This window comes from Dendrobium catenatum, unplaced genomic scaffold, assembly GCF_001605985.2.
Source record: "Dendrobium catenatum unplaced genomic scaffold, ASM160598v2 fragScaff_scaffold_908, whole genome shotgun sequence".
NCBI lineage: Eukaryota > Viridiplantae > Streptophyta > Magnoliopsida > Asparagales > Orchidaceae > Dendrobium > Dendrobium catenatum.
The window spans coordinates 1,418,361-1,432,515 of record NW_021319370.1 but is presented as its reverse complement, the minus strand read 5'-3'; the positions used below and the strand labels follow the sequence as shown (position 1 = coordinate 1,432,515).

At 34.3% G+C, this 14,155-nt stretch overlaps 1 protein-coding gene across 1 annotated transcript; it reads right to left on the bottom strand.

Moving 5' to 3' along the window:
- Positions 1-4,300: 4,300 nt before the first annotated feature.
- Positions 4,301-5,809, bottom strand: LOC110099601. Its single transcript, XM_020826800.1, has 3 exons — positions 5,737-5,809; positions 5,126-5,455; positions 4,301-4,530 (listed from the first exon to the last, which is right to left on the bottom strand). Exons 1-3 carry the CDS (start codon positions 5,807-5,809, stop codon positions 4,301-4,303), a joined length of 633 nt encoding a protein of 210 aa, XP_020682459.1.
- Between the last annotated feature and the right edge of the window lie 8,346 nt (positions 5,810-14,155).

Genomic DNA, 14,155 nt, shown 5'->3' with positions numbered 1-14,155 from the left:
CCAAGCTTAGATGGGTCCAAATCGAATACCCGAAGTGACTTTGAAAAGTTCAAATCATAAATTGGCTGACCAACGATTAGATAATAAGCATACTATAATTTGAGATTCTTTAGTCAATTAATTTATGTTCATACGTTTTCAATCATAATTCAACTATTGATTTGTGTTCATTTGAAGTAGAATCATATGACTTATAGCGTTGATAGTTTTCTTGTTGACACAAATTGAAATTCGTATAATCCTAAATTTAATTTAAAAATTTTCCAATTCAAATCTTGCCTCAAGAATCATATCAACTATACGAATTTTCTAATATCATATCAATACTAATCAGAATTAAAAATTTGATGTAAAAAACAAAGCCTTATTCTTTTGTTAATACTCTATAACATACCAACACAATCATTTTCTCTAATACTTCCATCAAAATCATCCACCAAATAAAAAGATTAAATTACAAATGACTACACTTTTATGTTTTTTTTGTTTCTTAACTTAAGATACAAATAGTTCAATTTAAAAATGAGATTTTTCTCACTTATCTTTTAAAAAAATCATCATTTTAATGAAAGGATGAGATGATTTCAAATTAAAAATTTAAGCTTATTTTGTGCTGAAATAAGAATTTGTTATCTTTGATATATCATCAAAAATTTATCTTGGTCGGGCATGAATCTCGAGGCAAAATCAAGTTGGAAACTTTCAAAATTAAATCTGAGACCATTTGAACTCCAATTTCAACAAACTTATTGTCGAACTGAACGTCTCAGAAATACGAACCCAACGACAAAAAATTAGACTCAATCTGAGTCCAAATGGGTCCAAATATAAGACCCGAAGTACAGTACATTTGGAAGGTTCAAACCATAATTTGAATGACCAAATGGCTTTCAAATGTAACATGCTTATAGTCGAATCAAGCGGCTTGACATGACGAATCCAACTAGCCCAAGATCGTTGAATTCTGATATCACTAAAGCATTCAAATTTCCAATAAATGGTCCACGATCAAGAGAATCAATATCGATTGTCGATTCAAACCACTCTCAAATTACATTTGATTTTCCTCATATTTATTAGCCATAATACTCTCAGAAAACTAAAAATAGACCCTTCATTCCTCAAGGAAAGAGGGAGGACGATGAGGGGGCCAAGCAAGGAGGGAAGGAAAGAGATGAGAGGAAGAGAAATCAAATTTTTCATGCCACCAAGCTCCTCCTCGACCATCTCTCGCATTTCAGTTCTTTGGAAGATGAAGGAAATCATTGAACCCTTCGAAAAGGATCTTCTCCGGTAGGTCTCTTCAACTTTTACAAGCTTTCGCCTCTCGCATTTAAATTCCTTGGAAGATGAAGGAAACCGTCGAACCCTTCGAAAATGATTCAAATCTCCATAAGATAACCATCGAAGCTACTCTCTTGGCCTCTCCATCATATATATTTGCTTAAACTATCCTCACTTGTTTTTCTTCTGTGGTTTGCATTTAGTTTCTAGATCTCTAGTCTTTCGAATTCAAAGGATCTCTACTCTTTCTGCTTCAAATATTACGTAATGAATTCATATGTTCTTAATTGCTTTTATATATTTTAATTTCTGCTTAATTATATATTACTCTAATTTTTTAGTACCACTCAACTTAGGTAATGAGTATTTTATTGACATTCACTTTTAGAGTTAGAAAACTTTTCTCTAAACAAATCTCATCATGTTTTTTCCTTAGATCTTTTGTGGTTTGCATTCATTTCTGGATCTCTACTCTTCGGACTTCAAAGAATCTCTACTGTTTGGGCTTCAAAGATTATGTAATGATTTTTCAAATGTCCTGAAAAAAAAAATTGTTCCATGACGGATTTATACCCATTAGATAAAAAAATTGATTGATTAGTCATATATAAGGTCAGCTTGTTGCATTTCCTCTAATGATTGGTGTTACTTCTGCTGTAATTTTCTCAATTTTATAGTTGAAATTATTATACATTTACATGAATACCTTTTCAATAGTTGCTGTTGAAATGAAATTGTTGTACATTTTGTTGGTGCTAAGTTCTGATGACATCGCATAATTTTTTAAGTCTTAGGAGTATATGAAAGCTTCAAAATCAATTCAGATGTTTCTATTTATTTATTTTCCACAATTTTGGAATTTCATTGCTCAAGTTATATTGCAATCTCAATTAAATGAAGGTTGGTTTCCTTGTAACTAAGCAATTATTATTATTATTATCAATCGGCATAAGTTGTTTCTTGTTTAACTGAAAAAAAAAAACAAAACATGAAGGCATGAAGGTTATTGGTTTATATGTGATAGGTGTTGAATAGCTCAACAAATTCATTGACTGAAAAGTGAAGAACATCTAATTAGAAACATTTGTTTGTCGTTCAATCAAAATAAACATCTGAGTACACATACACGGGATATAAGATAAGGATACAATTCTTTAATAGAAGTTCAAATATCTAAAACATCCGATAACAAGAGTTTTAATGCAAGCCAATATAAATAGAATGAAATGCAGGAAAAACTATCCAATCAATAGTAATCATAAACATAAACATATATAATAAACTACTACCAAATAATAAATACAAAAATAGCCTATTATTGGTAACCCTATTCCAGAGGTGGCAGCCTATCAACACGCATGCATGACATGTTCAAAAAGATAACGAAAGAGTTTGATAAATCAAACTAAGCAAGTAACTCCTATTTATCATATCATAAACGACAAAGAAGTGGGGCATGCAATATGAACAACTAGAGGGTAGAAGTAATAACTTAAAGAGATGAGTAGTTATCTATAATCCCAATATCAAAATAGCCATGAGATATGACATGTTTCATACAAAAAAATCTAATATGCTAGTGACATTAATGTATATGGCAATTAAGTTTATATCAATGCAATTATTTTAAATGGTTGAAAATGCAATTACACTAGGTATCACCATACCTCAAAATGATCTATAGTCATTTATTATTTCCAATTTGTGTTTCTTATACTTTCATACATTTAACACACACACACACACATATATATATATATATATATATATATATATATATAAAGCCATTCTCCTTAAAGGAGCCCAACGAAGAGAGGCTCATGTCTCAAAGAAGCTTGATGAGAGAGGGCACTCACCTCAGCCATGAGTAACTCTCTTGAAACATATTTTCCCTAGTCAAGGGGCTCGATCTCATCTCAGAAACTCATCTATTCCAACTAAGGCACTCAACTAAGGAGAACTTATCACTACTAAAAGACCACTAATCTCATTTGCAAGAGATGCCCATCTATTCTAACTCAATAATTGTGACTACATCAATTTAACTAACACCTCAATTTTAGAGGTTACTCACCAGAAGTACTTGCCATAATGACTCACCCTTGAGACTCGTCGAGGGTGTCTAGAGCCACGTCAGATATGGTTGTTCATGCATCACCTCCAGTGTCCTATCCACGGTTCTCTATCCATCCAATCATATATTTATTGCTTAATTCTTTAGGTGTCTCCTATAGCGTTCCCAATCTAATAATTAAATATAAGGTTGAAAGGCATTTTGAGCTTCAAGTTTGTTACTGTTTATAAAGAGTAATGGAATTTTGAGAGCTTTTAGTCTCGTGCATGAGTGGGCCCAATGTATTCCCCGTAGATAAATTTGAATCCAACAAATATATATCTACTTGCTTGTAATTCACGGGATCTTCACGAGAGCATGCAAGCTATATCAAGCAAATATTCTTTATTTTTAGCCATTCTATAGAACCTCATTGGCAAGCTTTGCGTAAGCTCAAATTGTTCAAACCTATCAATCAAGTTCATCAAATTTGACCAAAATCTTCTGGTAAAATTCCACCTTGCACGTCATTAATTAAACACTAGACAATTAAGTTCATTAAACTTTACAAGACCAATTGGTTGAAGTATTCTAAATTGAACAAGCCAATTTAAGCCTAACAAATTTTATTTTGTTTTAAGGAGAAAACAATACAAATTTGTATAACAGAGAGAGAGAGATAGATTTTCAAATTTTATAGTAGGGGGGGATAAATCTGAGTTATTTCAATAACCAAAGATACAAGCTTTAATAAAACATATTCAATAAAATCATCATTCCTTATTTTCCAACAACAGAAATATTGATAAAAAAAATGTATAGAAAAGCAGTACATATATCAAATGCAACTCTAATTAGTTACTCAATCAATAATCTTTCTTTACTATATGGCTATATAAATCCTCATTTATTCTTGCAGCATAGTAATTTGCAGTGCAGTCAAGTATGCCTTAAGCCTTAAACTCAAAGAGGAGGCGTTGCATCCACAGATCCATACTCTTCCAGCTTCCTCCCCTGCTCCGGCGGCGGAGCGCTGCCGCCGTTGATATGTTCAAGACCTATCAGCCTCCTTCCGCCAGCAAACCGCGGAGCCTCCGGCGCGCAAGCAGCTTCTTCAGACTGCCCGAAGCTGTTTATCTCTGCCATTTCCCGGCGCTCAGCCTTCACTGCGCACAAGTTAGGAAGGAAAACTCCTGCAAATATAATAATTAAGCTCAACTAATGGTCAACAATACTTAAATTACACACAAAAAAGGATCAAAATGTTCTTTCTTTTTTTTAAGAATTAAAGGACCAAATTAATATATTTTTGATATATTTGGAGATAATTTTGACATTTCATAAAAGTGAAATGAAGATTTTGATTCTTTTCTCAATTGCAAAATAAGGTCATTTAGGCTTCGTTTAGGACAACTTTCATAATGCCTTTTAAAATCGCTTTTTAATACAAAAAATTTTTGTACTAGAAATTTATTTTAGAAAACATGAAGAAAGCCGTCCTAAGCCTTAGGTTTCGTTTGGGGGAGCTTGTTTTCTACTTCTTAAAACAAATTTTTTATTTTGTACTAAAAAATTGCTTTAAGAAGCAGAAAGAAAGTCATCTCAAACGAAGCCTTAATCATTATAAATTAGGAAAAATTATTACGTCCAGACAAAAAACCAGAAATCTGGATGTATACCGAGCAATACCGAGTGCTCGGTACCGAGCTCCAGATGATGTGGCGTGTAGTTTATTGATCTCTGGACTCGTTAGGTGTCCGGACGTAATAATTACTCATAAATTAGTACCTTCACCGGCCGCAAGATTGAAGTAGAGGTCAACTACGTTGGGGCAACTCTGGTAGCACTCCGGCGAGCAAAGGCGGCTTATGAACCGCCCGTCGAGTAATAAATCCGAAGAGATACCAAACGTCTCTCGATCTAACCCGCATGCTGCGACGCACTCATCGGTCTCCACCCAACTGGCGATCCTCGTCGCCAGCACACTGGAACTGCGGCACGTGTGGTCCTCCTTCTGTCCACTCCCTTGCGCACGCTTCTCCAGCACGCAACGTAGACCGGAGGAAGACACAGCGAAGGCACACGTGCTACTGTCCAGTTGCTTGCACGTAATCCCTCCTGCAAACAGAATTTTTTTACTCTTAAGTCGAGCTCAAAGTCGGGTCATTTAAACCCCTAAAGATCGAGAGATTATTAGGTGCGGAGTGCGGACGGCGAGAACCGTCCGCAACAAGTATTGGGTACCTAGCGGTACGGTACCCAACGGAAACCAGTGGTACCTAGTGTTTGTGCGGACGGTACACACTCCTCACCTAATAATTTTTCCAAAAGATCATCATAAGACATCAAAAGAAAAAAATTTCAGATATTAGGGAATGATTTTAACTAGCTAACGTTACCCAGGACACCGGAGACAAAGAGGGCAAAGGCGAGAAGCAGAGAGAAGAAGGCTTCGGAGATGGAGGAGGCCATGGCCGCTTGATCTGAAGCTTTAGCTTAAGGGTTGAGAAGAATGGAGAAGGAGAGCAGATCTCTTCTGCTCTTCTTCTTCAGATGCTTGAATAAAGCTCCTATTTGAGATACTTATATATGTATATGGAAAGGAGGTCTAAGCATTAATTTAAGCAGTGGCATTAGGTTTGGGAGATCTGAAAATGTCTGAAGCTTCCAAATGGACATATAATTAAAAAGCAGGTTGTTTAACACTTTAGAATTTGTTTTTGAGTTAAATATATGAAAATATTAAATTTTAATTTGACATTGAGAACTGTTCGTATGATGACAATTAAAAACTTTTTTGAGATTGAAAGATTCAAATTATTGGAAAGCTGTAACGGATACATCCAACGGATATGCCAAAGGAGCATAGCTGATATGAACTTCAACGCATAAGAAGCAACGAAAAACGTCTTGAAAATTTGAAATATTCTTAATATTTCAATGTAATTTGATGAAGTTCTTCAAGCTGCAACTTCATATGCTCATCTCTCATCATTCAATGCGACAGCAAATCATAAATGTCAACTTCGATCTGTAGAGAAGAAATTGTCAACGAGCATTCAGAGAAGGCACTATGTCATGCATGTGCTCGGTACCACGGCTCGGTACTGCTCAGTGCAATTTCGTATTGCTGACGTGGTGCAATATTCTGATTGATCTCTGAACAGTATTTTGCATCCTGTCTCCACAAAGAATAATCTCCACCTTCACAAAGATTTGAAAGTAAAAAATTATGAGGCCTAATACAATAATTAAGCCTCCATTATGTGTATTATAAAATTAAATATCTGTCTTCGCTAAATAGTTTGGTAAAATTTACTACAAATTAGACATAAAAATTCTAAACTAAGGCTTCGTTTGGGATAGCTTTTTTACTATTTTCTAAAACAAATTTCTAGTACAAAAATTTTTAATTCAAGAACTTTTTTATTAAAAAATTGCTTTAGAAAGCAGTAAGAAAACTGCCCCAAACGAAGCCTAAATGGATGTTTGATGATTATATTGTTATAACATAAGTTTGCTTTGTGATGGTGCTAATAGTAGTATTGGATAAAGCTAAATCAACTTAGGTTTAGATGAACAAGACTATTTTAGTGAGTAGTGTTAGAGTATACTCTCAGCATTTATTATTTATCCTGTTCTACTTAATGTCAACATGAGTAAGGTAGCACTTCCCTGCTCTTTTCTGGTTGTTGCTGCGACAGCAGGCTTTAGCCGTTATTTCCAGTATTGGTCTCCTGTACTAGGCATATATGCTTGTCCTTATTTCACCAAGAGTAATACACGAGATCGATGGCCATTCTCTGTGAAAGCTAGCTCTCTTCTTCTTGCTTGCATTCTTTGTTTTCCTCTTAGCAAGTCTCGAAGATGGACGTTCACAAGTAGGATATAAGGGTTTGTTCAGAACGATTGCTGCTTTCTTTAAATCTGAATCATCTGATGGTAAAGTTATTGTGGTGAAAATATATTTTTAAAAACTACTATAAAAATAACTTCTTAACGCATAAATTTCTTTAAAGAATTAGCAAAATAAAATTGTAATTATAATCTAAAAAATATAACAATAAAAAGGTTGTCCTAAACAGACCCTAAGGCTCCCTTAGCGTCACTAGAAAACCAACTTGAAATTTACATGATAGGTTTAGTGATAAAGGTTGGACAAACATAAATTTGTCCATTTAAGAGCATCAAATGAATTAAAAACTAGTCAAGAAATGGATTCTTGGAAGGACAGAGTTGGCTAAAACTAAATAAAAATATTGGGAACAAATTGACTATACCAATTGTTTTAATTTGGCGTGTTTTAAGTTTGATTTGGTTTAGATTTGACATTTATGTAAACTTACTTCGTTTGATTTTGATTTAGAGTATTGTAAAATTGAAATAAATCAATTTGAATTGATTAAGCATTAAAATTATATAATTATGAACTATATAGTTAATTTCTATTACTTAATAGCTCTTTAATTAATTTAGATTAATTCATAATATTCCTTCTTTGATGCAACACAAAATCTTATGTATATGTATTTTAATGATCCATCAATCTAAAATACACTTTCCAAATATCAAATCAAATTTATCTAAAATTATTTAAAGCCAAAATGAATCTAACAAAATTAAACTCAAAAGACAAAAATATTATTCCAAAAGATTAAGTTCTTAAACTTAAAACTAGATCAAAACTAAACCTAACCCCTACCTTTTTAGTACCAAAAGAATTGTGATCCGCTAGAGAATTTGATTTTGATTAAGAAACACTGCAGGAAAAATATTACTTTTCGGTGGAATTACTGGTGGAAATAAATCCATCAGAAATTTCGATGGATTTTCCGGCATATTTTTTGTGAAATATTTCTGACAAATTCCCGATGAGATTTCCAATAGATTTATGGCGGATTTCGACAGAAATTAGAATTTTCTAGAAAATAATTAGAATAAATATTTATAATTATTCATTTGTTAAATTAAATTAAACAAATTAATAACTTATTGTCAAATTAAAATGATTAAATTAAATCTTATTAAATTAAAATAAATAATTAGTTTTGATCGTTATTGTTATGTTAAATTAGCTAATTTAAATTAATTAATTAGCTAATCTAATAAATATTGTTAAATAGTTTTTAAAATAAATATTATTAAATTAAATTATTACCCTTAATTATTTGACTTTTTTTTATTTGAGTACCTTAATTAATAACATCAGAATTGGGTGATTTAAGGTTCATTCAATTGATTTACTCGTGATATATTTTCTGACTATAATTTTATTGAAAAATAGAATTCAAATGATCCTAAAATCAATTCTAAAAATTATTAATTTAAATACTTGCGGCAAAATTTGATGATTTTTTATTGGGTGACATATGTATGTGTGTGTATTGCTTCTAAACTAACTACTGATTAACATATTTGCAATCATAATATTTTATTTATAAATGTGATCTAACAAAAGCAATGTCTACAGTAGTTGAATGAGGATGATATAAAGATATCATATTTTTATATAAGATCATAAAAATATTAAACATAAATATACTGATCGACATATTGATCACTCCACAAGTGGTGAATACTCATAGATCGTTAATTGGATGATGAAAGGCAAAATTGACATATGACTAGTGGCTAGGGGTGCAAATTAATCGAGCCGAGCTTGAGTCATTCCCAACTTGAGCTCGCCTCACGAGCCAAAATTCCAAGCTCGAACGCGAGTCGAGCTCAAAAGGCAAGCTCGAGCTCGATAGCGATAATGGATGCAGGCTCATGAGCAAGCTCGTGAGACGTAAGAAGAACGAACGACTCTTCCACTTCCGAGCCCGCTTCCAATGTCGTGTATGCGACATGCTTCCGATTTCGCTTGCACGCTTCGATTTAGGCTTTTGTGATTTTACCTTCTGAGTCCTCCCCTGTTGTTTTGCCTTCCACGCTAGAGCCCGCCCCACAATTTTGCCTTTTGCCTTTATCCTTTGATTGGCTTTCGCGGTTCTGCTTCCGCACTCGAGCCGCTCTACAAATAATTGAGTCGAGCATCATCTTGATCGAATTGAGCTTGATAATCCAACAAGCTCGAAATTCTACTCTAGTTCGAGCTCGAAACTCGGTAAGCTCGACTCGTGAGCTCGTTAACGAATCAACTTCGAGCCGGCTCGTTAGTCGACTTGACTCATTTGCACCTCCACTAGTGGACGAACAAGAAAATGACAAATCTTCAAAGGGCAAGAGCCCATTTGAAGTCAACTTCGAGCAATGTGTAGTTGATCAACTAAATGAAAGTTGAATAAGCAAAATTTGATTGTTAAAGAAGATCGATTATGAAAGAAATGGTCAAATAATACACAATGAGTGAGAGCACAATGGCCCCTCATGATAAGAGTAGATTGGAGGATCCATGCTTTATCATGACCAAATAAGGGCATGTTGGTAGTAGTTAAGGGTGTTGGCATGCTCAGCACCAGTAATTGGTGTAGGAGTCTACTTTGTTGACCTCAGTTAACTACTGGAGTGGCGTTATATGCTACTGCAAGCATCCTTCCCGCGGTGTCAGGACGAGTCCGGAAGATAATTTGGACGCATCATATCACTCAATGCACAGTGCATTGAATGACGTGGTGTGTTCGGATTAGCCTCCGGACATGTTCGGACACCGCACTGAAAAATATTTCCCTTAAATGAGAATGAAAACAATTTTTTTTTCTTATTTTTTTTATTTGGTTCGTCTGATCAAACTAAATTTAGGCCAGTCTTGGTGCCAATTTTGACTTCTATTTAGTAAATCCAACACAATTTTTAGTATTTTATATCAAAGAAGTTTTATTCTCACAACAATCATTACAATGTAGAGTTGCAAATGAGTTGTGGCTATTGGAGGTAGGCTCGTTAACAAGCTTATGAGTTAAATTTAGTCTTCATTTGCAACAATTTTTTTACTGTTTTTTGTTAAATAATTTTCTAGCACAAAGCTGAGTTGAGAGCAGCTTCCAGACTGCTTTGCTTTTCAGATCGTAACCACGATTTATATTTGGCTACCATTTTTTTTATTGATTTCAAGATTTTTTTTTTTTTTTTGTGCTAGGAATCTGGTTTCTACAACAGCTTTTAAAAACGTTATTTTCCCCCATAATAAATTTACAGTCATCGTTATTGATACGGCATCGCAAAATTATCTTGATCAGGCACGAATCTCGAGGCAAAACCTAGTTGGAAACTTCAAAAGATAATTTCGGGAGCATATGAACTCCGATTTCAGCGAGCTTACAGTCAAACTGAGCGTCTCGGAAATACAAACCCAACGACACCAAGATCAACCCAATCCGAGCCCAAATGAGTCCAAATCAAAGGTTCGAAGCGCTGTTGGGAGGTTCAAACCGCAATTTGAGTTACCAAACGGTCTCCGATTTTGACGAGCTTAGAACCCGACCCGCTTCGGGTCCGGGTCAACCCGAACCTGACCCGATTCGGGTATATTTTATTAAATTTTTTTTATTTAATTCAATTTATTTAAATCTAAATAATATTAAGGTAAGATTTACTTCAATTAATTTAAAATAAATCAAAATTAATTTAATTTGGGCAATAATGTTTATAATTTTTTGAAATATCATTTACTTATTTCATAAAAGTTCATTAAAACCCTCCTAAATTAATTAAAAACGGGTCAAACCAGGTTGATTTTGGGTTTCCGGGTCAACTTGACCCGGTTTTACAAACGGGTCGAAATCCCTAACCCGAACCCGACCCGGTTCGGGTTCGGATTGACCCGAACCAGAAATTTTCGGGTCGGGTTCGGGTCGGGTCAAATATTGACACCCCTAATTGCAACCATAGTTTATATTTGGCCACAACAACTGTTTAAAAAAATTTATGCTCGAAAACTGCTTTTTACAGTAGCTTTTAAAAGAGTTATTTTCTCCACTACAATTTTATAATCATCTTTACAAAAAGGTGAAGCCATACCAAATAGGAGAAATTATTTTGATTGGAGGTCCATTCGGACTTCAATCAAAATAGGCTATATTGATATATTTGACCACAACAACTATTTTAAAAAAATTATGCTCGAAAACTGCTTTTTACAGTCGCTTTTAAAAGAGTTATTTTCTCCACTACAATTTTATAATCATCTTTACAAAAAGGTGAAGCCATACCAAATAGGAGAAATTATTTTGATTGGAGTCCGATAGATCCATTCGGACTCCAATCAAAATAGGATATATTGATGGTACATATGGTGTGTATTGTACACACCCCCTGCATACAAGCGAAGGGGTATATTTTGATTGGAGTCCATACATAAAATACATCCGAACTCTGTACGTAATAATCTCTCTCCACACAAACCCTTAAACTCAATTCCACTTATTTATATCCCTAAGCAGCGTTCAATGAATCTCAATTTTTTATAATAATAATGATATTATTATTTGTTATTATTTGGCATAATACTAACATACAAGCAAAACTTTGGGCCCAAACTATCAACCAATAAAACAAGAGGAATGTGAGAACGACAACAAAGAAGACAAAGAGAGAGGACAGCGTTGAAAAAATCTGGTCCGTGGATCCCACCCTGTTGCATCCTGTCCGTTGAGATGGTAAAAATTATATCGAATATTCTCGGTTTTTTTTTCAAAAGATGATAAATAATTAAATAATTAAAATAAATTATATTTAAATAATTTTTTTTTTTTCATTTTGAGCTCCAAAATAATTTCAAAATTGAATCAAGTTAAGGGAGATGCAATAACATAGTGAAAATGCGTATAAATTTGAATTTCACATTTGTTTGATTTATTGTTTTTGGATGAGTGTTGGGTCCTGGTATATTCATGGCAGTAAAGAGATGTATAGTTTAGTGTACTAATTTTGTACGGAGATACAACACATAAATATATAAAAAAGAGGGGTGCAACATTCATGAGAGACCAAGAGTTTTACGTAGAAAACTATAGCAAAAGTTCTTAAGAGTGTTGGAATATTTATTTGGTCGATAGGACCGTAGTCGACGGGCAACGTTGGTCGGAAGGACCATAGTCGGCAGTCGATAGTGGACGGAGTCGACGTGTGATGGTGGTCGTAGGACCGTAGTCAGCGGGTAACAATATTTGGAAGGAGATCCGGCACCGATAGCATCGATCCAGGAATAATCGGAGAACGGGTGGAAAGCCCAGTTGCAATCGATCTTCGGGAAGAACTCTGACGATGGCATTGTTGAATGGAGAATGCAAGAGAGCTCTCAAGCCTTCTCTCCTCTTCCCCTCTTATATGAAGAATGATGAGCTATATATAATTTTTTTGAATTGACATGGCTAGTAAATATGAAGAAGATCAATGGTAGGTTGTGAGTGTTCCATTGGACGACTGATATTGGCTTCCTTGATCCTAGAGTGTTTATCAAGCATTTAAGTGACTTAATGGTATCATAATTGAGTGATCTTAGACTCGTTGGATTTGTCTCATCGAGTCGCTCGTTTCAACTATAATCATGACATATTCAAATATCGTTTGGTCATTCAATTAATGCTTTGAAACTTCTAAGTAGGCTTTGGTCTTTGATTTGAACCCATTTGGGCTCGAATTAGATCAAATTTGTTGTCGTTGGGTTCATTATCTTGATATATTTAATTTGACTATAAGTTTGCTGAAATCAGAGTTCCAATGGCCCCGAATTTAATTTTGAAAGTTTCTTATTCATATTTGCATCATGATTCATGCAAATCAAGGTAATCTTTTAATGACATATCAATGAGAATTAGGATTCATTTAGAATAACTGCATCTTTTTGAAAATATGACTCTAAAGTTGCTGTAAATAAAGTAACTTTCTAAAACAAAATTTATTAAACATAGTAAAAAAATAGTTATCAAATAAAAATTTATTGTTTTGATCTAAAAAGTAAACCAGTAAGAAAGTTTTCCCAACCACAGACTCATACAGTATCGCATGTGCAAGACTCAGAGCTGAATAACACTTTTTTTTTTTGGGTAAATTTGGGCAACAACCCCTATATTTCAAAAGAAATAAAGGTTACATGTAAAGAAGGAAACTGCAAAAAAAAAACTCCTCAACAAAAGCCTATGAGGAGCAACTATAAAAAAGAACAAAATACATGTATACCACCCAGTATAAACCAAAAAAGATAAATTTTGATCCAAAATTGGTAGATACAGCATTCAACTTCAGCAAAAAGAGCCACCGCAAACCAAATCTGACTCCAAAAATGCGCAGCTGGGAGACACCAGAAAGCCAGTCCGAGCAAAACCCTGCAAGGAAGAGAGAAAAATCACCAGCTCCCGATGCCAGGAGACTGGACTCAGAGTAAAGAAAGTGTCTCTGGTTGCCCAAAGACCCTCCGAGGAACACACATTGGGGAGCATCATCATCGTCCAGTCCCCAAATACCCCAGGCAAAACGAAGGGACAGGGAACCAAAAAGAACCAGCCGTTTACAATTTATCCAGCAATACCTCAGCATTCTTCCATTTCAACAGCTTCTCAAACATCACCCTTTTAATGCTCAGCAAAACAGTGGTAAAACATTGGATTTTACCACTAAATCTCCCACTATTTCTTTCTTTCCAAATAAAATAAATACTGCAGCAAACCGCCAACTTATAAAAGTTCAAATCAGTCACATTAGCACAGAATTCTGCTTTCATCCAGTCATATAATTGCAAAATAGTCGGTCTGAGAAGAAATATTCCAACCCCAGGCATTAAGCTTCTTAAGATGGAAAAAGAGAAAGAACAGTCAAAGAAAATATGGGCAACAGATTCATCACAAATGTTGCATAGGCTACAGGTTTTGGGAACCAAAA